The sequence below is a fragment of the Eptesicus fuscus genome, chromosome 11 (genome assembly GCF_027574615.1).
Source record: "Eptesicus fuscus isolate TK198812 chromosome 11, DD_ASM_mEF_20220401, whole genome shotgun sequence".
Classification (NCBI taxonomy): domain Eukaryota; kingdom Metazoa; phylum Chordata; class Mammalia; order Chiroptera; family Vespertilionidae; genus Eptesicus; species Eptesicus fuscus.
The window spans coordinates 62516295-62540524 of record NC_072483.1 but is presented as its reverse complement, the minus strand read 5'-3'; the positions used below and the strand labels follow the sequence as shown (position 1 = coordinate 62540524).

The following is a 24230-nucleotide window of genomic DNA, read 5'->3' as shown; positions in this document are numbered from 1 at the left end:
TGGGCACCGGCCCCAAGGAGTTACTTGCTAACGTCTTAGGTAGATGCTGGCAGTAAAATAGTGTGCTTCCTTCAATGTTAAATTTACTGCAATGATTTTTTGATCAATAAAACATAATATGATGCATGTACTTTGTGTAGGCCTTTAAACAAGAGAGGAATAAATAAAAGAGGATAGGATATTAGCAGTGATACAGGCAAATTAAAGTTAAATCTTTGGTTCATAATTTTTTTTTAATTTTTAAAAATTGATTTTAGAGAGGGGAGAGAGAGACATCTATCAGTTGCCTCCCATACATGCCCAGCAGGGAATTGACCCCGCCCCATTTTGATGCTCCAGGCAATGCTCTAGTCAACTGAGCCACCTGGCCAGGGCATGTGTTTCATAAATTTAATGCAGCTCATTGGAGTGTCTACTGTAGCAGTAAAGCACTGCTGAGGTAAAAGTAAATAAGAGAAGGTACCTGCCCTCGCTGAGCTCCCAGCCTTATGTGAACAGGAGATACAAACATTTGGATGTGTAAATAGGAACCATCATACGGACTTGAAAGGCAGCTGACTTGAAGTTATGTATGCAAAGTGTTGTTTTATGAGTATTCAAAGCATTATTTGAAGTTGTAGAAAGAGAAGACTGAGAGACCAGTAAAGGGAACATGATGGTGGTAGTGAGAATGAATAGGAAGGGCCAGCGGTACAGACTTGTATTAATAGCAATCAGCAAGACTTAGTGACTATCTGGATCTGAGAGTCAAAGCTGGGGTGGCTGCTAGTTCGTAAGCTTCAATGACTGGGAAAGCAGTGGAACTATTGATAAAGCTGTAGTGATTGGGAGCAGACAAGCAGATTTATGGCAGAGTCTGCACACCTTTACATGGGGTCTGTAGTTAGTAATAAGGCTCAATGTCTCCTGTCTTCAAGGGGCTTACAGGATAGACATACACAAAGGGAATTAGAATACGCATGGTGAGAGACAAGTGGCCTTAGGCCTTACTATTTTGTGACTGGCTAGAATAGTGAGTGAAGTCCCACTCCCCCAACTGTGTGAAGCCTCTGCTGCTGCTCTTCTGGGGCACAGCCCTGGGTGTGCTCACAATCACTCTGCTCACAATAATACTGATCTGAACAGGCCTTTCTTTTGATTTTCTTTTTCCACATCCAGCTGCTCAGCTCCACTAGTTGCCAGCTTGATTGCTCTATTGTTCTCAAAAGTGCCCTGGGGCACACGTTGCTTCTTGCTGGTCCTTACTGATACAATCAAATTCTGGCTTCTTTGAAGAGCTACTTCCTGAGGTCAATATTTGAAGTTTGTTCTGACCCCAGGATAACTTCTTCAACTCTTTCATTGGTTCTCTGAGACCAAGTAGTGGTAGACAGTTCAGCCTGTATCTCCAGTAAATCTGCCCATTTCCTCCCAGTTGCCTTTCTCCTTGTCCTTTACTGTTTTTTTGAAAGTGTTCCTGGCCCAAACTCCTCATTCTCCACGCTGTTGCAAATGAAGTCAGTTCCTTTGGGAAGAGGCCTGGAGCTCTCCATATTCCAGTTTGTTCCTCCCACCTTCACTCCCAAGCAAAATCTCTGAGTCACAGCTATGGGGCTGGGAACAATGGTGTGCTTTTCTCTGAGTGACACCACTGCTTTAGGAGTTGAGCTCTTGAGCCTCAGGTCTTTTTAGCTTGCCTTTTCTGGTGGCATGGTGGCCTTTCCAGTGAGGGCAGTGGCAGTCAGAGCCCTAGTAGTCTCAGTAGTTTTCATTTTACAAGGAGGGATAAACGTGAAGAGGGAGCCCCCACCTCTCAGCTGTATTGGCCTGTAACAGCCTTTGCATCAGGTAGCTGGAGTTAGAATGAGAAGTGCTGATGTACTTTCCGGGAAGCCAGCCAACAGACTGGCAGCTGAGGGGGAGAGGGAGGCCTGTGTCCCTGGCTCCACTCATTGGGAGTGGAGTTTCTCTGACTGAACTGGGAGTTGGGAGATAGGGGTATTGGTATAAGTACCACAGACTCTGTTCTTAACCAAGTTTTAGCAGCTTTTCTTGAAATGTTTCATTTGCTGTATTTCCTTGGGAGCATTCCCAGAATCTTTAAGTAATTTTGAAAAAATACTTTCCACCATTTTTGCTGAAGAATTGGATCTACAGAGCTCCTTGTGCTATCATACTGGATGTGGAACACAATCTTTTTTAAAATAAAAAATAGTGTTGAAAATAAGATAGCAATGTCAGGGCAGAAAAAAGTAAATAAAACAAATTGACAAAGGATAATAGGCATTCAGGGGTTACAAAATGTGCCCAATTCCTTACTATTTGCTGCTGATTTGGAAGAGAATTGTTCTGAAAAGCATGATTGATAAAATGCAGTTCTGAGTGGACTGTACAGGATGTTGGTTGAACTGGAAAATGTCCTGAGGCAATGTTGATGGAGTGATGGGATATTATTTCCTATGTACAGATAAGATTTAAGGAAAATGATAGTTATCTGCAGACATTTGTCTGTCATGTGAAAATTTAGATTTGTTCTGCTTTGCTCCAGAGAGCAGACCTGTGAATCACGAGCAAAAAGTACACTGAAGTATATTTTGGCACAGCAGTCGGAAGGATCTCAGAGGTGCCTGAAAGAAAAATAGACCATATCAGGAGGTTGTGCATCTCTTCCTGGTGTGGGCCTAGGTTCTGCGGAAGAGGAGGGGAAAGGGATGAGGGGCTGGTTCCAGGGTACTATGGGGTGACACATCCACTGGAATTTTATTTATTTATTTTTAATATGTTGTTACTGATTTTAGGGAGAGAAGAAGGGAGAGGGAGAGGGAGAGAAACATCAATCGGTTGCTTCCCATATGCATCCCAACCAGGGATTGAACCCACAACGCAGGCATGTGCCCTGATCGGGAATCTAACCTTTCATTGCAGGGTAGGATTTTAGACATTAGTGGTTACTGGCTATTATCTAATTGCAAAAGTATGCAAATTCTCTGGCCTGACCTTTGGCTCTTCTGATTAATCAAGTGTGGGGCCAGGGCATCTACATTTTTACAGGCCTCCCATGTGATGCTACCAGGTTTGAGATCTAATGCCTTATTTGATCTTGATATCACCTTCCAAGTGGGTTATTTCCTATGGAGAAAAAGCATTTGTTTGTATTCAACTTTGCTTACCTAGTCCACCATCTTTCTCTCTTAGTTTCCCTCTGCACTCCTCCCACACCCCAGGACTGGTGCATTTTTTAGAGAAATGCCCCTACTACCTATCACATTGGCCAAAAGTTGTTACAAATTGACTCATGATGTTCAGTAGTATTAACCTTTTGCACTCGGATGTCGAGTGTGACTCGACACAGTTAGCATCGGTAGCAGCTCTTTTTATACTCTTTGAATGTATCGATAATTTGAAATATAAAAAAATCCAAATAAATAAGTTTGTATGAAAAGAAACTCCAGTTTTTCATTCTACTGCCGCGCTTTGTAAAATCTGGGGTATTTAAAAAAATTAAATCCTGAGTAGAATAAAGGAATCGAGAAAAAAGCAAGCGAGTGCAAAAGGTTAAGGCTATTCATTTGGAGAGCTCTTTGGTAATATCAATGACAATTGTAACTGTTTATACCCTTATCCTATAAGCTCCGATTTTAGAGATTTCTGCTATGGAGCCATTATTTGGGGGGCTTTAAGGCATTTTGTTCTTTTTTATTTTTTATTTTTTATTGATTTTTCACAGAGAGGAAAGGAGAGGGATAGAGAGCTAGAAACATCGATGAGAGAGAGACATCGACCAGCTGCCTCCTGCACACACCCCACCGGGGGATGTGCCCACAACCAATGTACATGCCCTTGACCGGAATCGAACCTGGGACCTTCCAGTCCGCAGACCGACGCTCTATCCACTGAGCCAAACCGGTTTTGGCTTGTTCGTTTTTATCCATGTTCACATATTATTTTTATTAAATGTTTTTAAGTCTGATTAGATTTGTATTTTATTTTTAAGATCCATAAGATGGCTCACAATTTGAATGCATAATTTTATCACCTAGGACCGTGGTCGGCAAACTGCGGCTCGCGAGCCACATGTGGCTCTTTGGCCCCTTGAGTGTGGCTCTTCCACAGAATACCACGGCCTGGGCGAGTCTGTTTTGAAGAAGTGGCGTTAGAAGAAGTTTAAGTTTAAAAAATTTGGCTCTCAAAAGAAATTTCAGTCGTTGTACTCTTGATATTTGGCTCTGTTAACTAATGAGTTTGCCGACCACTGGCCTAGGAGACCAAGGGATTCTCTTAGAATAATCAGGCTTTTTTTCTTTTTTAATCTTCACTTGAGAACATGCTTAGAGAGAGGAAGGAGGAGACAGAGAGACAGAGACAGACTTCGATGTGAGAGAGAAACATTGATCGGTTGCCTTCTGTACACTCCCGGAGTGGGGATCAAACCTGCTATCCAGGTATGTGCCCTGACGGGAATCAAACTGGCAACCTTCGGTGCATGGGACGACACTCAACCAATTGAACCACTCTGGCTCGGCAATAATCAGGCTTTTGAGAATGCTAAGGTATTTAGAACCCAGATATTTACACACTATTTTAGTCCATAATTTTAAGGGATAGGAACATAGAGTTACTGATTAAAAGCTGCTTAGTGCTCAGGACTAGAAGCTACAGTTTGGTTAAAGGTGACTTTCATAAAAGACTGAAAACTATGCCTGGTGTCTTCCATTAGCTGTCCACTTCAGCTCTCCCTGCAGAAATCTGTCCTTAACCCTTTCACTGGAAAGTCTCACATCATGCACTAATTGCCTCCTGGGATTAAAAATTTAGTGTTAACTTTGTTTATTTGTTTCCCTCTATGTCTTATGTCTGTATATTGCTGTATATGTCAATGCTAGATATAACAAATTGGCAACCCCCAAATAGAGCAAATAAACTGTATTGCGTATATTTTAAGTTGTTTTGAAATAACCTTAGGTTTGGAGTAGTGACAGAAAATTTAAATAAAAGAAACCAACTTGGAGAATAGTGTGTAAAAGTATTGCACGGGGTGTCTGAATGTTCTGCTTGTACACGATACATTACTGCCCGTTTCCTGTCCACATTTCCTCATGCACTATTCTGCTTTCCTTTCCTGTTAGCTTCCCTCTTCTTCAACATGGGGCCAGCAGTCTAATACAACAGCATGTCAGTCCCAGGCAACACTGTCATTGGCTGAAATCCAAAAACTGGAAGAGGAACGAGAACGGCAACTTCGGGAAGAGGTAAATTTCAAAAGTAAATGTGGTCCAGTCCGACAGTGTTACAGAATAGCTAGTGTGCATTCTGAGTTAGTAGTTAGTGCAGATAATTATTATTGTCATACTAGAGGCCTGGTGCACGAAATTCGTGCATTGGGGGGGGTCCCCTCAGCCCAGCCTGCACCTCTCCAATCCGGGACCCCTCAGGGGATGTCCAACTGCCGGTTTAGGCCCGATCCTGGGGATTGGGCCTAAACCGGCAGTCGGACATTCCTCTCACAATCCTGGATCGCTGGCTCCTAATCGCTCACCTGCCTGCCTGCCTGGTCGCCCCCAACTGCACCACCACCCCACCCACCCCCCCTGCCAACCTGGTCACCCCTAACCTCCCCCTCCCCCCCCTCCCCCCCACTGGCCTGGTTGCCTCTTACTGCCCCTCCTGCTGGCCTGGTTACCCCCAACTGCCCCCCCCTCCCCCCGCCAGCCTAGTCGCCCCTCATGGCCCCGCCACCAGCCTGGTCGTCCCACGCAGCCTGCTTGTTCAGTCGTTTGGTTGTCCCTCACTAACCCTCCTGCTGGCCTGGTTGTAGGCAGCCATTTTGTAAAGGCATGAGGGTTAATTTGTATATTACCTCTTTATTATATAGGATTGCTGTGTGTGTGAATTGCATGTTGATTATTAAACTCCTTAGCTTACAGTTTGGTCATTCTAGCAAATAAGGATCTAATAAAAATAACTAAGATTGGATAACATAAATATCCAGTTATCTTAATTATTTTAATGTAGTTCTTGAGAGAATAACTCATGGTGTTGCAGAATTGTGACTTCTATGCAGATTTCCATTTGTAAATTTGAATTTTAGAATGCAGAATACATTCTTCTATAGGGTGTTGGGTTTTTGACTTTCCTAGAAAACCATAAAATATGCCCATCTGAGAAATTAAGTCTCTGCTTGTAAGTCTGTATCCCGTAGTAGTTGTAAGTTGATATCTTTAGGATAGTAAGGATACAAAAGAATGAAAGAAGAAATGGAGGGGAGGGATACAGTTCTTTATATAAGGGAAAATGAATAAGTAAAATGGTTTGGTTCAGTATGCCATATATTCATCCATCCCTCCCATATTTGCTAGTACCTACTCGGTTATAGTTATAGAGTCTAGGAATATAGCTGAATCCAAAACAGGCAAAATTCTCTGCTTTTATTTTATTTTTAATATATTTTTATTGATTTCAGAGGGAAGGGAGGGAGGGAGGGAGAGAGAGAGAGAGAGAGAGAGAGAGAGAGAGAGAGAGAGAGAAAGAAAGAAAGAAAGAAAGAAAGAAAGAAAGAAAGAAAGAAAGAAAGAAACATCAATGATGAGATTGAATCATTGATCAGCTGCCTCCTGCATGCCCTCTACTGGGGATTGAGCCACAACTCAGGCATGTGCTCTTGACCAGAATCGAACCCGGGACCCTTCAGGCTGCAGGCCGATGCTCTATCCACTGAGCCAAACAGGGTAGGGCCAAAATTCTCTGCTTTTATAAAGCTTACCCTCTAATTGAGAGGAGATGACAATTAAAGTTGTTAGTGGTAGTGCTTGGTTGTCTAATTTTAGCTAGTGCAATCTGGGAAGGCCTCTGAAAAGGTAGCATAAAGTACAGAATCTTAAAGTGTGTATGTGGATATGATTGGAGGCAAAGTAGTCAATTTGTTACAATGCAAGCTGTCATTTTAGAGCTGGATTGTGTCGTTCACTGAAGGTCGTGGTTGCACAAAGAAAAGTGAGAGTTGTCTACATATTCACCATGTAGTGTGCTTAACCTCATCAAATGGGTTAAAATGTTTCATCTTTAAAATTACCTTATTACCTTATTTCCCACCCTCTTCAAATAGAGAAAGACTGAACTTACCCTGAAATCATTTCTTTTTTAAAAAGCTTTTATTAACAGCCTTAGCAGGTTTGGCTCAGTGGATAGAGAGTTGGCCTGCGGATTGAAGGATGCCAGGTTTGATTCTGGCCAAGGGCACATGCCTGGGTTGCAGGCTTGATCCCTAGTGTGGGGTGTGCAGGAGGCAGCCAATCAATGATTCTCCCTCATCATTAATGTTTCTATTTATCTCTTCCTCTCCTCTCATCTCTGAAATCAATAAAAAATAAATAAAATTTTAAAGAACTTATCAACAAACGGATACATAGCAGAGTATATCATCTTCTTTCAAGGCTAGAAATTGTTCCATAATTTTGGTCTCTGCTGAATGAAAAATAATAGTAGTTAGAGAATCACAGGTCTTAGTCATCTTTTTGTCACAAGTTAGGCATTGCCTCATTTTTATATTTTTTGAACCATAAATTTTCATTTACTTTAAAAGATATGACATGCTCCTCAATAGATATTTGTCATGTAGGGAGGCCTAAGATAATTTTATTGTGCTTTTTCCTGGGAGGTAGCCTTTTCAGGACCCTCCAATCTATTCAAATCTGGATGCTCAGGGCTTGATGCGCAGCTATTCTGTTTTTCTTTTCTTTCTTTTTTAAATTGATTTTAGAGATGAAGGGAGAAGGAGAGAGAGCTGCCCAATTGTATTGGGTGGGGCAGGCAGTCTGGAGTCTCACTACTGCTTTCTATAGACCGTCAGCCAGTCTTCCTCTGTTTGAGATATCAATGCCTCATTTCTGAGCTTCCTTTACTTAATTTTCAACCTTTTGAGTCTTTTACATTGGCTATCATTGTTTATCTGCTTTCCAGCTTTTTAATTGATTCTGTTCTCTTTGTCCTTATGGCTTGTACTTAAAAATTTTTTTTTTCTGTCATTTTGGTAGGGCTTAGAAGTAAGCATGTATTTCATTTCTATGCTTAACCAGAAGCCCTACTTAATTTTTAAGAAGTAATTCTGCATTTGATCTTATTTCCTCTTAGTAGCTTTAGCAGTCTATGTATTTATTTGCAGCAAAGGAGTTAACCCAGTCAGGTGTTTAATTTGGTATCACTACTATATATTTGCACTCCAGTTAGTATACTGGGCACATGCAACTTATTATTTTTGAAACTGGAATCTTGAGCTGGCTTCCATTTCTGTGCAGCAGCAGAGGCGCCAGCAGAGGGAGCTGATGAAGGCTCTGCAGCAACAGCAACAGCAGCAGCAGCAGCAGCAGCAGAAACTCTCAGGCTGGGGGAATGTCAGCAAACCCGCAGGCACCGCCAAGTCGCTCCTAGAGATACAACAGGAGGAAGCCAGGCAAATGCAGAAGCAACAGCAGCAGCAGCAGCACCAGCAACCAAACAGAGCCCGGAATAGTACGGTGGGTTCATTTTCCTGAGCAATCATTCTGAGGTGGATGTTCTCTTTTCTGGCTTTTTTGTACTCTCTTTTTATCTTTTTAATATTGTTAACTGTAATCATTTGTCTCTTTTTCTTTAACAGCATTCCAACCTGCACACCAGCATTGGGAACTCTGTTTGGGGCTCTATAAATACCGGTCCCCCCAACCAGTGGGCATCTGACCTAGTTAGTAGTATCTGGAGTAATGCTGACACTAAAAACTCCAACATGGGATTCTGGGATGATGCAGTGAAAGAGGTGGGACCTAGGAACTCAACAAATAAAAACAAAAACAACGCCAGTCTCAGGTAGGGCTCAAAATGATCAAACCTATGCTCCTTGATGGGTTGGGGGAAGGGACGCTTGGGAATTGGGATATTGAGTGGGCAGAGAAAGGCAGTTATTTAGTTTCTGCTTATTTTCATCTGTGTCTAAGCACATGAGGTCATAGTTTGGTGACCTAGGGGCTCCTACTGCTGGGCCCTTAGTCCATTGCCAGTCACATGCTAACCACTTAATAAATATTAGGTATAGTATATTTTTGTTGTTGTTGAACATTTTTCCAAGATATTCTCTAGATCTTAACATTTTTTCCTAAATATATATTTTTAAGTTACTTATACTAAAATAAGTATAATAAACACTTCTGTAATGACCTTAAACCTGTTTATTTTTTATGATGTTAGTTACCTTTCACCTTCATCTTTCTTTCCTCAATATACAGTGTTGTTGAAAGAGCATGGGTTTTAGTGTTAAGTGAAACATGAACTGAAATCCCAGCACTATCACTTATTAGCTGTGTGACCTTGAGCCTCAGTTCCCTCATCTGTAAAATGAAGATAAGAATAACTTCATGGGTATAGTTGTAAAGATTAAATGAATACATGTGAAGTAGTTGGTAAGGTGCCTGGCACATAGCAGCTACTTAATAAATGGTAGTGTTGTCAGATTGTTTCTTCTCAATTGAGAGCATAATAAATTATGAATAGGATGCTAAATATCTGCCAGTTCATAGAGGACAGTGTTTTTAGGCCTTTGTGTGCAATATCTTTATTCCCTTTGATAACCAAAGAGATACTAGTATCATTTTACAGATGAGAAAACTGAGGCTTAGCAAAATTTAAAAAAATTAACAAAGCACACATAGGAAGAATTGAATCATTTCTCTGAAAAGAAGCCCTGTATTCACAAACTAGAATGTATTTGCTGAGACTAGATTTTAAAGGGCTATTGAGTAAACCCCAAATCCAAATATTTGAGTTTTTGGAGCCAAGCATTAGATTATTGGATAGCCATCCAGTGTTGCCAAAACATTATTTATGGTGTTGTAGTATAATCGTATAGTAATAGTTTCTGGGAATATAATATTGCCCTATTGTTTTGCTTTAGTAAATCTGTAGGTGTGTCTAACCGGCAGAATAAGAAAGTAGAAGAAGAAGAAAAGTTGCTGAAGCTCTTTCAGGGAGTAAATAAAGCCCAAGATGGATTTACGCAATGGTGTGAACAGATGCTTCATGCCCTTAATACGGCAAATAACTTGGATGGTAAGAATTGGGGAGGGAAACCTAGCATGTGGGGTGGCAGAGCAGGACCCACAAAGAGGTTGGCAAACTGGAATGATCTAATGGAGGTCAAGGCCTGCACCTGCCATAAAAACTTGGCTCTTTAATCATATATAACTTGTGACAGAAGCCCTGTAATACTGTGCTCAAATTACCAGAGGTTGCCAAAAAGTAAATGCTATCTCTGGCTGTCTTATGATGTATAAGACAGAGGTGGTCATAGTTCCTTACTGATCCTTTTATGAAGGACAGTGCCAAGTATGAAGGAAGGTAACTGCCGTAGTGGGGACAAAGGTCAACCTGGGCAAGAAGAGGTTGAGGTGATATATGAGCTCTTCCCTTCCTGCCTTGGGGGTGGGATGGGAATTGTGTGACAGAGTAAGTAGACTTAATTTTGTATAGCATAAAACTAGGACCAGTATGTGGACGTGAAAAGGTTTCAGGACAATTTGAAGAAAAACTTGCTAATTGTTAGCTGTCACAAAGAGAACTTTCTGCCTTAGGTAGAAGTGAGTCACTCCCTCACCCACAAATGTTTGAACAGAGACTGATCAGCTTGGTATTGGGAATTCCCATAGCTAATAGACCATGTTGAACCAGTCCACCTCTAATGTGTCTTATCTAAAACCAAGGATCTTTAAAAACATAGAAATAAAGGGATTGAATGGGTCTTTGCAACATTGTAATAATATCTAATGTTCTAAAAGAGCCAGAAAAAACAATAGTAAATAATAGTAATGGCTACCATCCATTAAGCACCTACAATGTGCTAGGCACTCTCTCAGGGTTAACGTACATTATCCCAATTATTTAATTTTTGCAGCAATTTTATAAGCTACCTTTACAATGTAAATGATTGTTACCTACATTTTATAAATTAGGAAACGGAGGCTCAGAATGGTTAAGGCACTCATCAAGGTCACACAGCCAGCAAGTTCCCTAGTCAGTTTTAAACCCATGTCTGTGTAACTCTGACACTTGTGATTTTCTCCTACACTACACTGCTTGATTTCTCTCTAAACATATGACATCTCAGTGACGTGAAAGAAGGGGATAGCTATATCTTTAGTATCTATCGAGGTGTCTGGTATACATCATGGCACTTATAAGTATTATTTGATTTTTTTTCAAGTGAATACCCAGATGACTTCAGTCTTAGGCAAGCAGTTGTTTCAGTTGACATAATGTTTAGTAAAACTAAGCATGTGTGATATGTCTTTATTTGACTCTAGTCCATTTCAGATAATTTGAGATAATGCAACGATAGTGTTTTTTTTTAAATTTCTAAAGTAGATTAAGGACTATTTAATACAATAGCTATGTACCTTTTAAGTTTCCATCATCAATGTCTGTGTTGAATTGACAGTATATTAAAAACTGAAACTGATTTTTTGTTATGTGATATTTCATTATTATTCTTTACCTCTTTTACCCTTTCATGTTGCAGTTCCCACATTTGTTTCTTTCCTGAAAGAAGTAGAATCTCCTTATGAGGTCCATGATTATATTAAGGCCTATTTAGGAGACACATCTGAGGCCAAGGAGTTTGCCAAGCAGTTCCTCGAGCGTCGTGCCAAACAGAAAGCCAGCCAGCGGCAGCAGCAGCAGCAGCAGCAGCCGCAGCCGCAGCCGCAGCCACAGCCGCAGCCACAGCAGGTAGGAGGAGGCAGGGATTGCAGCCCTGTGCCTGAGCATTTATTCATACCTTGAAATTCTGAGCAGCCAGAAAGATGAAAAGTAAAACAAGGATACCATTTTTGTATGTCAAATGATCAAAGCTGTAGTAGATGTGATATTTTTAAATTACATATCCAGAGATCTTGATGAATTTCTCAAATAGCAAATATAACTGTTCATTTGCTGTTAGGCACACTACCAGCCCCATTATTATTAGTTCATATACGTGCCTCAGTCAAATTGCAAATTTCAACTTGTCACAGACCCATAAATTTGGTTTAGAACAGTTAAAACCTACAAATGTTAAATCTCCAGTGCTCAGAAACCATTTAACCCAGTACTGACAATTTCCTATGTTTTTGGTGGGGATGTTAAAGGTACAATCAGTTCTTGCTATTCATAGTAGTGTGTTCTGTGAAGTTGCTGCCAAGACTGAATTAGTGAATACTGAATCATTATTCCTAGGGGAAATAAAGGGTTAGCTTTTTGCGAACCTCTGGTCACAACATTTTTGTCAGCTGATCAGTATGTAACCTTATTTTATGTGAGTTTCTGTTTCAAGATGCTTTATTTAATACTAGAGGCCCGTTGCAGGAAGATTCCTGTAGTAGGGCTTCCTGTGGCGGTCTGCTTCCCTCCCTTCTCCTCCACCCCACCTGCTTCCCTCCCTTCTCCGCCGTCTCGCTTGCTTGCTTCTCTGCAGCTTCACTCCCTTTTGCAGCACTTGGCTTCCTTCTACACTGTACAGTCTTCGCTCTGTGCCTGGATATTCAAATTAACCACATCTAGGTTGGTTTAATTTGCATACTCGCCCCTGATTGGCTTGTGGGCGTGGCTTGTGGGCGTAGTGGAGGTACGGTCAATTTGCATGTTTCTCTTTTATTAGATAGGATAAAGGGGTGGGCAAAAGTAGGTTTACAGTTGTGATTGTGAAATAGGTTATTCTTATATTCTTATTAATTATTGTATTATTTGTAAAACTTTTGCCTACCCCTTTATTGTTGATTCCTTAATATTGAACTCACAGCCAGCACACTCTAACTCATGCCTGAATGAAGCTTACCTAACACATATATTTCCTATAAGGCACATAACAGACTCCTTGTGCTTAGGAACACTAGACAGCACTTAACACTTGGGGGCTATTTTAAACAATAAAATCACCAACAAAAAAGGACAAAAATGTGGAAAACATGACACTAAATAGGCTAAAAAAGATGCTTGTTTACAGTATGAGAGCTGAGATAAGAAGGCAGAGTATTGTTCTGATCTACCTCAACTGCAAATGTGTGCCTCGAGCAACTCAGACTTTTCACTGCTCTGGACATGTACATGTCCAGAATGACCACAAAAGCACTGCTGGTATTGATTTGAGGGTTACAAATAAATTACAATGAGTACAGTAGTCCCCCCTAATCCATGGGGGACATGTTGTAAGACCCTCAGTGGATGCCTGAAATTGTGGGTAGTACTGAACCCTATATATACTATGTTTTTTTTCCTGTACATACATACTTATGATGAAGTTTAATTTATAAATTAGGCACAATAAATGATTAACAACAATACTAAACAATTATAACAATATACTGTAATAGAAGTTAGGTGAATGTGGTGTCATTAGCTCTCTGATAACAGGCCCGATACCAATGTAGCTACTAAATGTCTAATGGGCAGGTAGCAAGTACACAGACAGCATGGAGATGCTGGACAAAGGGATGATTCATGTCCAGGGCGGCACTGAGTGGGTGGTGCAAAATTTCATCATGCTACTCAGAACAGTGCACAACTTAAAACTCATGAATTGTTTATTTTTGGAATTTTCCATTTCATATTTTTGGACTATGATTGACTGCTGAAACCAAGGAAGACAAAACCGTGGATAAGGGTGGACTATTGTAGTGAATTTATAAATGTGGAATCCATGAATAATGAGGATTGGTTGTATAAGTTTTTTGAAAGACTAACTGGCATAATTAAGGGAGAGGCTATAGAATATTCATATTCTTTAATCACATAATTCTTTTACTAGAGATAATGTTTGTTTTATGGGTCACTTCTGGGAACATGTAAGATACAGTGAAATCCATTTGAAGGCTAAAAGGGATCAACTGAAGGAAAAGTGAAAAGATGTAAATATGAACAGCACTAGGAAAAGTATTTTGAGGAATTACAAGAGAAGACATTCTGTAGCAATGCAGAAGGTCCTTTGCATTTGTGAAGTGGCTGACTCTGCTGAAGTAGGAAGGCAAACGTCTAGGACAAGTGCATCCAGGCTCATCCTTCCACAGGGCTTTCTCCACCCTTCCTGCCTTCAGCTAGCTCACTAAATCTTTATCTCAGTGTTTTTTGTTTGTTTGTTTTGTTAATTCTCACCTGAGGACATTTTTTCCATTGAGTTTTAGGGAGAGGAAAGAGAGAGAGATTGGTTGATGTGAGAGAGACACATGGATTGGCTGCCTTCTGCACATGCCCCCTTGGAGCCTGGACTGAACCTGCAATCCAGGTGTATGCCCTTAACTGGGAGACTCTTCGGTGTGCAGGCCTATGCTCTAAGCCAGGGGTCCTCAAACTTTTTAAACAGGGGTCCAGTTCACTGTCCCTCAGACCGTTGGAGGGCCGGACTATAGTTTTAAAAAAATATATGAACAAATTCCTATGCACACTGCACATACCTTATTTTGAAGTAAAAAAAACAAAATGGCAAAAACACCTGCATGTGGCCTGCAGGCCATAGTTTGAGGACGCCTGCTCTAAGCACTAAGCCACATAAGCCAGGGCTTGATCCCAGTTTTGAATAAATTGCTCTAATAAGTGCAACAAGTAAGTGAATTATCTGGTAGATCATTTCATAGTTGAACCAGTTGGTAGAAGTATGAATAATGTTTTAAGACTAGACCCCTTCGGTGATTGTCAATAGGAATAAAGTACAGGGCATTTACTTTATTTGATATGATGGTACCAGTTCGTTTGCAGCCTGTTCTCTCTGTCTAGGGGCCCAGAGAACAAAGGAACCTTCCACTTTGGGTATGTGAGGCATGTAAATTGCCAAAGTCAGAGGTCTGCTGGTGATTGTATCTGCTGCATATTGAATTTCCTAGTGGATTGTACAGACTCCATGCAGACCTGAGAGGATTTGACTGCTGTGCTGTCATAGCAGGGTGACACCTGGAGTTACCAAGATAGGCTTTGTGGAGGCATAGCACTTAAATGGGATGTCCAAATCTAAATGAAGGAGAAGGGTGGCTCAGTGGACTACTCTGGGGTTCATAATTACCAGAATCTGTGGTAGACTTTTTGTTTGAAACTCATAGTTGATAAGGTGAGGGAGGGCAATCAACCATTCTCGGAGGGTGGGCCAAGCCTACGTGCACTGTGTAATTTCACTTGTACCATCTTGTTTCACAGGACTCCGTGTGGGGGATGAACCACAGTGCACTCCATTCAGTATTTCAGACCAATCAAAGCAACAACCAACAATCCAATTTTGAGGCCGTACAGAGTGGCAAGAAGAAGAAAAAACAGAAGATGGTTCGGGCAGATCCCAGTTTATTAGGTGAGCACAGGTCTTAAGTCTCGGCTGGGCATTGGGGGAATAGCAGGCTATAGCAGTCCCATGGTAGGATTTTTTTCAGGAAGGGAAATAATTCTTCTACCAAATTAATTCTTTTAACCAGTTCAAAATAAGTAGTAAGTATTTACTGGATGTCTCAACGCAAGAGCCGTGCCTCATGTGCTATAGGGACTAGATTGTATGGTGCTTTATACTTTAAAGCCTGTTTCATATTTAATATTAATTTCCCTAGAAGGCCTTTTCATTTATTTGGAAATAATGATAATGGAGAATAGTAAAAGTTATTTACAAACTTAAATGCTGATGTGTGTGGAAACTGACCATAAATCCAATCAGGTGTTCAGAGAAAAGAGCCAGTGTTTGTTGATCATGTGATTCTCAGAATGATTGCTTTATGAGGTGATGTTCATTTTCCCATTGAGAAAACCCCAGCCTAGAGGATTCAGAACATTTCCCAGTCACCCAGCTGTCAGCATGGCCTGGGATTGCAGAGCAGGCCTGTTTTCTTTCCACTCTTCTGTGTTACCAACAGCTGTTCTTGTCCTATAATGAGGATCAGTGTCTTCACACGAGGCAGCTTCATGGAAAAGGTGACACCTGAATTGGGGCTTTGAAAGACTAGCAGGAAGGATGGGGACTGTTGTTTCTGGAGTAATTAATAAACAGCATAGGCAAAGCTGATGGGCTTCCAGTGTTCCTTAAATTGGCCTAGCAACCTACATACAAGGATAAAATTGTTATTCATTTATGAATGTAAAATAGGCTATTACAAATCACACTGTCTGGAATAGAATGGTGTGGGATGTTGGCTTGGTTAAGAGGCTGCAATATAGACCAGGTGAGTAGGGTTTTGGAATGAGAGATGGATTTGAGGAATTTTAAGGATCTCAAACTTTAAAGAAATTGTATGAGAGGCAGCCTGTTATTCTGAACATAAGAGAATGTGGGCTTTAGAGCTAGGAATCCTAGGGGATAGAATTGGCTGGATAAAAAGACTGGAGAGGTTTGACAGCAGGAAGGATAGTGTTGGCTTTTGCTAAAATGATAAGCAAGCACTGTGAAGTGGAGAGAGCTTTAGGGGAAATGATAGGGCATTTAAGTGTTGGATGAGTTGAGTGGGAAATGGCTGTGAGACTCCAATGGAGAGACCCGCATGAGAGAGCGAATAGCACAGCAAGAGGGAAGTTACAACCCCACTCTGCCTTGAACAGAATCCACTTTCCTCCAGAGGTTTCCTGCCCTCGAGAAAGCAAATGTTAGTAACAAAAACTAAACTTTGAGTATTGCCATTTGGAGCTAATACCTGAACGCTGGCTTTGGGAGCATGGAGATCTGGTGAAATTCTGTTCTTTCTGCCTGTCTTGAAAGTTTATGTTAAGGATGGATAGAATAGTCCAAAATTTTATCTAGTTGACAGAAATAGATGAATATAAATTTAAAAGTGTTTCTAAAAGTCTGGTTGTGGGTTCTAGCTCAGAATTCCATGCTACTTAGCTGTGGCACTTAAAGGCTAGGCTGTCAGGAAAAAGATTCCTTTGAAAATGAGGCTTAAGTATTGCGTTGTTTGATCTGACCCCATCTCCTATTACAGATGTAAGAAAAAAACGGGACTTAAAATCTCCCGTTAGGGCAGTGGTTCTCAACCTTTCTAATGCCGCGACCCTTTAATACAGTTCCTCATGTTATGGTGACCCCCAACCATAAAATTATTTTCGTTGCTACTTCATAACTGTAATTTTGCTACTGTTATGAATTGTAATGTAAATATCTGTGTTTTCCGATGGTCTTAGGCGACCCTGCTAGCGGTTGAGATCCTCGTGTGAAGGCACTGCCCACAGGTTGAGAACCGCTAGCAGGGTCGCCTAAGACCATCGGAAAACACAGATATTTACATTACAATTCATAACAGTAGCAAAATTACAGTTATGAAGTAGCAACGAAAATAATTTTATGGTTGGGGGTCACCACAACATGAGGAACTGTATTAAAGGGTCATGGCATTAGGAAGGTTGAGAACCACTGCTTTAGGGGAATGAGGGGTCATTTTAGAAATAGAGTTTAAGGAATCTGTATATCTTAAAGGGGAAGAAAAAAAATCAGAGTATTAAGGAAACTCACTTGGGTAGTCTCTTAGGCCATTTTATGAAAATTTCTGTTCAACTGGACCTCCTTCTGGAAATTCTTTGGATAATTACTAATTTCTGCCCTTTACCTACTCACTTTCACATATTATTGTTTTAATTTATATATGCCTTATTGATTTACAGATTAAGAAAATTGATAAATATCCGCCAGTTACAAGTTTCCCATCACAGAGTAGGAACCAGGCTTTAATTTGCTCCAAAAGTATCCATTGAAAAAGTAGATGAGAAGAGAGCCATGCTTCTAAAACAAACCACCAGAAGGGGCCCAGGCTCATTTTAATATCTTCCATTGTCTGCCAGCTGGCATTGTGAGCCAGCATCCTGTACGTAGATATGACAAATACAGTTGACCCTTGAATAACATGGGTTAGGGTCGTAGACCTTCTACACAATCACATGTCTGAGTATAATTTTTGACTTCCCCAAAACTTAACTTCATTCGTCCCTTGCATCTGTGGGGGATTGGTTCCAGGACTGGTGCGGATGCCAAAAGCTGAGGATTCTCAAGTTCCTTATATAAAATGCCGTAGAACAATGTATATAGTCTGCCCTCTGCATCCACTGATTCCCAGTTTCCAGTCAAAAATACTGTTTTCCATCGAGGTTGGCTGAATTCATAGATGCGAAATCCTGGGATATGAAGGGCCAACTGCATACTTATTGAAAAAAAATCCACCTATATAAGTAAGTGAACCCGTGCAATTCAAACACACACAGTTACACTCCTTATAAAAACAGGCTCTCAACTCAGCCGATGTGGCTCAGTGGTTGAATGTTCAACTTATGAACCAGGAGGTCATGGTTTGATTTGTGGTCAGGGCATATGCCTGGGTTGCGGGTGCGATCCCCTGTGTGGGGGTGTGCAGGAGACAGCCAGTCAGTGATTCTCTCTCATCATTGATGTTTCTATCTCTCTCCCTCTCCCTTCCTCTCTGGAATCAATAAAAATATGTTTTAAAAATAAAAACAGGCTCTCAAACCTTAAAGAAATTGTGTGAGTGAGAGGCAGCCTGTTGTTCTGAACCTAAGGGAATGTGTCTTTAGAGCTAGGCATCCTGGGCTTAAATCCTCGTTTGCATTTCCTTGGGTGTCCTGGTGTTCCAGAGCTTTCCTTTTTATCAAAAGGGGAAAGTGTCCACCTTACTGATTTTCTATGGCAAGTAAATGAGACCATGTCTGCAAAAAGCCTCGTTATCAGAATATTATGGCAATAAATAAATAACTTTTTTTTGCCCCAGGCTTCTTTTCCTTCCTGTCTTTTTATGGTTAAAAAATAATTTAGTTTGTGTTATTACCTTTTCACTTTTATTGCCTGTAGTTCATTATTATTTTTATCACATTTCATATGTTCTCGAGATATATGTGACATCAAAGAAAAAGCTGCTTCAGAGTAGATTAATAGCTCATTTCATAGACTTGTTTGGTGTTTAGGTGTTTATACTTACCTAATTAAACTGTTATTTAAAAATACAAACACTAAGCCTTTCATTATTTTTAAGGGAGAAAGTCTTGTGGGCTGTGGGAACACAGGTGATGGGTAGAGCTCAGGTTGGGGTTTGGAGTCCTTAGCTCTCCCAGACTCAGACCTATAAGCAGCTTGTACCGCAGCTTCCCTGGTTAATAAACAGACGTGCTTATGTTTTCAATTCATGATATTTTTGAGTCAAGAATGTAATATAATTAAGCTGTTTTTATTATGTAGAGAATTTTTGGTTTATTATTGGTACCTTTAAAAAATGTATTTGTTTGAAAACTTGAACATTAGGAATAAAAAGGAGGAGGCAGAAAACTCAAATAATATTAACAGAACTGCTTTTAGACTGGAGAGCATGGCTTGTTTACTTTTTGATACTCAAATAGCAGTTAAACAGTTTGGGATTTCATTTAGGGTAGTTGAACTGAAAGCTTTTTTGGGAGTCACTCCTTCCAAAGAGGCCCTGTAAATAACTCTATTTATCAATCTCTGATTATGGAGTTTATGGGAAAATTACATACATGTGGCTGGTGGCATTAGGTTTTCAAATGTCAGTAGTGTTTATGAGTACTGCTTGCTGCCTTCAGTGCTAGTACTGTTATTCTATTTTTGTTGTTATTGTTGTTGCTAATCCTCACCCAAGGATATTTTTTTCATTTTTTAGAGTGGAAGGGAAGGAGGGAGAAAAACATCAATGTGAGAGATACACATCAATTGGTTGCCTCCCACACCATGACCTGCAACCAGGTATATGCTCTTGATCAGGAATCGAATTTGAGACCCTTTAGTGAGTGAGCTGATGCACTGAGAAACACTGTCCAGGGCAGTTCTGCTATTCTAAAACAAATTGCATTTTGCTTACTCAGTATTGCTAACTGAAATCCTTTCCTTTGCAGGTCTACTTACAATAGATTGAGTTGAATAAAATACTTGAACATTTTTGTGCTGTCTACTATGTGATAGAAATAATTTCTGAGGGCCCTAGGGATTTTGTAGTGGATCTTTCCTGAAGCCTCCTACCTCCGAATAGCAAAAGCTCTTGGCCAGAATTTGATAGAGTTTTTGAGTTAAGGGTGGTGGTGTTCCCAGTAGTGAGTAGGGCTGAAGTAGTATTACTCTCACTCAGAATGTGTTACTCCTGCTTTCCTGCCCCCATTTCTTATTTTTTGTTAATCCTTACCCAAGGATATTTTTTCCATTGATTTTTAGAGAGAGTGGGAGGGTGAGAAATAGAAACATTGATATGAGAGAGACACATTGATTGGTTGCCTCCTGCACTCGCCCCAACTCAGGCCAGGGATTGAGCCTGCAACCAAGGTATGTGCCCTTGACCAGAATCGAACCTGGGACCCTTCAGTCCACAGGTCAACACTCTGTCTGTCCACTGAGCCAAACAGGCTAGGGCCCCAAATGCAGCTAAGGCCCCATTTCTTTTAAGGTACCTATCCTGAATGAATTTCCCCTCTCCTTCAGGGACCAGCCTGGCCTGGCCTGAACACACACTTATACCCTAAGTTCCTTTCTGAACTCTCTAAGGCAATGGTTTTGTAATTCTGTTTAAGCAGTAATGCTGGTTTTGTTTGCTTGTTTTTTCTTCCTAATTAAATTATATTAGAACCCTAAGAAATAAAACAAAAAGAATCTCTTATTTGAAGGGCAGAAAACAAAACCACTGCTCTGACCTTTATCCTTCTTTCTTCTCCTTCCCTTGATTATTCCACCCTTATGGTGTGCTCAAAAACAAAAGGACTCATATTCCAGCCTACTGCCCAGAATTGCAGCCCATTGCATTTGAGACACATAGTTGTCTGGGTATTTGTCACTCATTGTCAATTTTTTCCTGCAGGGTTTTCAGTCAATGCTTCATCGGAGCGACTCAATATGGGTGAAATCGAAACTTTGGATGACTACTGAGCACCTGCCAGTGGACTGGCCTTCCCTCTCCTCTCTGCTGACCATGGATTCTTCACCTTTGGACACAACACTTACCATTTACTCTTACCACTCTGCAACAAATCACAGAATCCATCACTCAGGCTTTCTCTTCTAGCCTTTTGTGTCCAAGATCCTTTAAACCATTTCTGTTGGTGAGCATCTCAGACTGTATAGATAAGTGGACCAGACCCTGTGTCTCGGGGGTGGCAGTTGGGATTACTCTCCAACAAGGCTGATTTTGGGCAGCACGTGTTTACTGTGCCGTGATTTCATCTACTGTCTCCCAGAAAGTGTGTTGGGATCTGCCAATAGCAATTTACTTTCTCTTGTCATTTTTTCCCTTTTGTTTTTCTTCATTTTATTCTCCCAATAAGGGCAAGGGGTCTAGCTGGTGCAATCATGAAGAGAGTTAATGGTAACAGACATTGGCCAGCTACAAAACACCCATGGACCGTGACTGAGTGTCCGACAGAGACAGTCAGCGCTCTGCAGTCTGAAGGTCGCATTGCTAACTTTGGGATTGCATCAAAGAGGCCCTGAGTCGGGTGGAGTTTAGATTGGATTAGTTTGATGTTACACACCCCTCGCCTGTTCTTTCTGAGCATCCTTTCGGAGGAAGGATTCATGTTTTCTTCATTAGATAGTGACTTCCACGCAAGCTGACTTCTCCCCTGGCATACTCCAACCTGATTGGACAAAGGAGACCCTGTGGCCTGGGAGAGGGACTTATTCTTAATTTTTCTTTCTTACAAAAACTGATTTTTCCCATAAATATTTTTACTTCAGAGGACTAGGACCAGTTTGTTTTTGGGCCTTTCTGCTGAAAATTTGTCTCGTTTAAGAGGCAGCTAGGATCTTTACCATATGTATGAATTTGTATAATTTCATTTTGAATAGGGATAAACTTTTGCATCAGATAAAAGCTCAGAAATTCATCTGGTTCCTCAGAACATTGCGTGTGTGTCTTGCTGTGGCCCTGAAAAGGTTTTGTTTAAAGATTCTGGAATGGCAAGTTGGTTGCCTTTTCTGAAAGAAAAAAAAAAAAGAACATACAAAACCTGACCATCTGTAAGACCTTCATCCATGGAAACCACTATACAAGAGAATGCAGTGGGATGGAGGGACGGGATAGGATGGGAGAGAAGCCTGGTGCTGGCTTCTGGTCATGGTCTCCGCATACCCTTCCCTTCAGATATAAATGTATTCAAGCCCTATTTATAAACAAATACTCTTCCTGCCTCCACCAGCCCCTCCTCCCCCACCCTCCCACTCCCCACCCCACAACACCATCTGGAATTGCCAGTCACACTTTGGTCCGGAGCCATTGGACCATCCATCCCTGTGCAAGAAGTGCTGTTTGGGTGGCTCCTGATAGAGCACCTTTTCTTCCTGTCATTGCCTGAAGAGGCTGGAGTTGCTCTGAGAGCAGTTTGGTTTTGAATGATTATATTTGGTTTCTATTTTTATTATTTTGGATCACCATTCTCCCTATCCCTTCTTGCCTCTCTCCCTCCTAAACATGTACAATAACTATACAGAGACTGCTATAAACTTGTATATAGTTTTTGGATCAAATAGCATGAGGAGATGGGGAACCATTTAAAATTGAGACTCCTGCTCTCCTTTGCTTTGTAAATTCAAAAGTGGGGGTGGGGGGGAGAAGAGTAGTTAAAATGTTTACAAAACTTTAAGCTCCCTCGGAACTTTTGCCAGTGTGGAGGAAAATAAAAAAGAACTTAAATAAAAGCTGGTAGTATTCTCTCGCCTTGTCGAGGCTGCGCTTTGCACAAAATCGTTCTCTTGGTGCCATGGAAAAACGTGGAGGCAGCCGGAGCTTTCTCTGCCAGGCTGTGAAACACTGGCTGGTTCTTGACTTGAAAATGTAGGGGTCAGGATAAACATGGGTAAGTTTGACCAAAGGGCTTTTCTTCCTTTGTATGTCCCTTCTGCTGGTCCGTGGATGTCTGCTCCTCGGCCCTGCCCACACCTTCCAAACCAGACTCTGCTGTATGCTTGTTCAGGAAATAAATAAGGGGTGGGGGAGGCAGATTAGAAGGGACAAAGTCATTTTAGTCATGGAACATTCCATTTGCCTAGCTCCTACCTGTGGAATTTCCCACTTGGTAGAAAGAAACTGCTCTTCCCTAGGAATTTCTTTCAGTTCTCTCTTTTTCACATTCTGATTTGCTCACTCTCACTTCCAGCTGCCTTGTTCTTAATCCTTTCTATAAATGTATTTGCAAATTTTCTGAACTGTTTCTGTAAAATTTCTGAACTCTTTCTGAGAGTTAAAGTATTTGTTTTGTACACTGTTTGCTTTTAGTTATTTTAACTTAAGCGATTTTTAAAACATACCCAGATAAAATAGTTTTAATTATGGAGACTTTCTCCAAGATAGTTGGGGCTCTGGTTACTGTCGCTGCATAACCAATTACCCCAGGCTGGCTTACAGCAGCTCCTTCGTTTTGTGGGTAGTTTTGTGAGTCGGGACTTGGGGAGGGCTCAGCGGGCAGTTCTGTGTCGTCTCCTCTGGCATGCTCAGATGTCTGCTGGGCTGCAGGCATAGGAAGGCCCGGTTAGTTTGGCTGGCCAACATGGCTCACTGTGTGAGTGGCAGTTGATGCTGGCTGTTGTGTGGGAACTTGACTGAGCTATGGTTGCAGGAACTCCATGTCCTCTCTATCACAGCAGCTTCAGGGTAGACAGGCTTCTTGTATGGCAGTTGACTTCCCCCAGAGAACCAGGCAGAAGTCACATAGTTCACTTCTGTGACACAAGCCCACTCAGATATCAGGGACTGGGAACATCCCATCCGCCTCGATGGAAGAAGTGCTAAGGTCATATTATAGATGTGTGTGTGGAATGGAGAGACCTCTGTGGCCATTTGGGGGAAAGAACTGTATAAAATGAGTTTATGCATATACATCAAGGAACTTGAACTTTCTCCATTGGCTCTAAGTTGAGGGCTTATTTACTTTTTTAATGGGGTAGATATTAGTACCTCTGGCTTTATTTTATACTAGAGGCCTGATGCACGAAATTCGAGCAAGGATAGGCCTTCCTTCCCCCGGCTGCTGGCACCGGCTTCCCTCTGGCACCTGGGACCCGGGCTTCCCTCCAGCCACTGGCAGGCACCCGGGACCCGGGCTTCCCTCGCAGCCCCAGCTTCATCCAGATGGTCGTCTGGAAGGACGTCCAGTCTAATTAGCATATTATGCTTTTATTATAGATAATGAATTTCTCTAAGGGGAACCATTTTATAAATATATAATACTAGAGGCCCGGTGCACGAAATTCATGCACGGGGGTGTGTGTGTCCCTCAGCCCAGCCTGCACCCTCTCCAATCTGGGACCC

At 41.3% G+C, this 24230-nt stretch overlaps 1 protein-coding gene across 7 annotated transcripts in view; it reads left to right on the top strand.

The window, feature by feature from the left end:
- Positions 1–21825, top strand: part of GIGYF2 (GRB10 interacting GYF protein 2) — a 123698-nt gene extending 101873 nt beyond the window's left edge. For 5 of the 7 annotated variants that reach the window (XM_028140570.2, XM_028140561.2, XM_028140565.2 and 2 more), the window contains 7 exons: positions 5106–5228; positions 8271–8489; positions 8612–8817; positions 9899–10053; positions 11519–11727; positions 15157–15304; positions 20787–21825. In XM_028140570.2, coding sequence (XP_027996371.2) covers positions 5106–5228; positions 8271–8489; positions 8612–8817; positions 9899–10053; positions 11519–11727; positions 15157–15304; positions 20787–20854 — 1128 coding nt within the window. In that variant the 3' untranslated portion in view covers positions 20855–21825. The remainder of the gene's footprint in view (positions 1–5105; positions 5229–8270; positions 8490–8611; positions 8818–9898; positions 10054–11518; positions 11728–15156; positions 15305–20786) is intronic. The other 2 variants (XM_028140572.2, XM_028140569.2) reach the window with 1 other exon arrangement.
- Positions 21826–24230: the final 2405 nt, after the last annotated feature.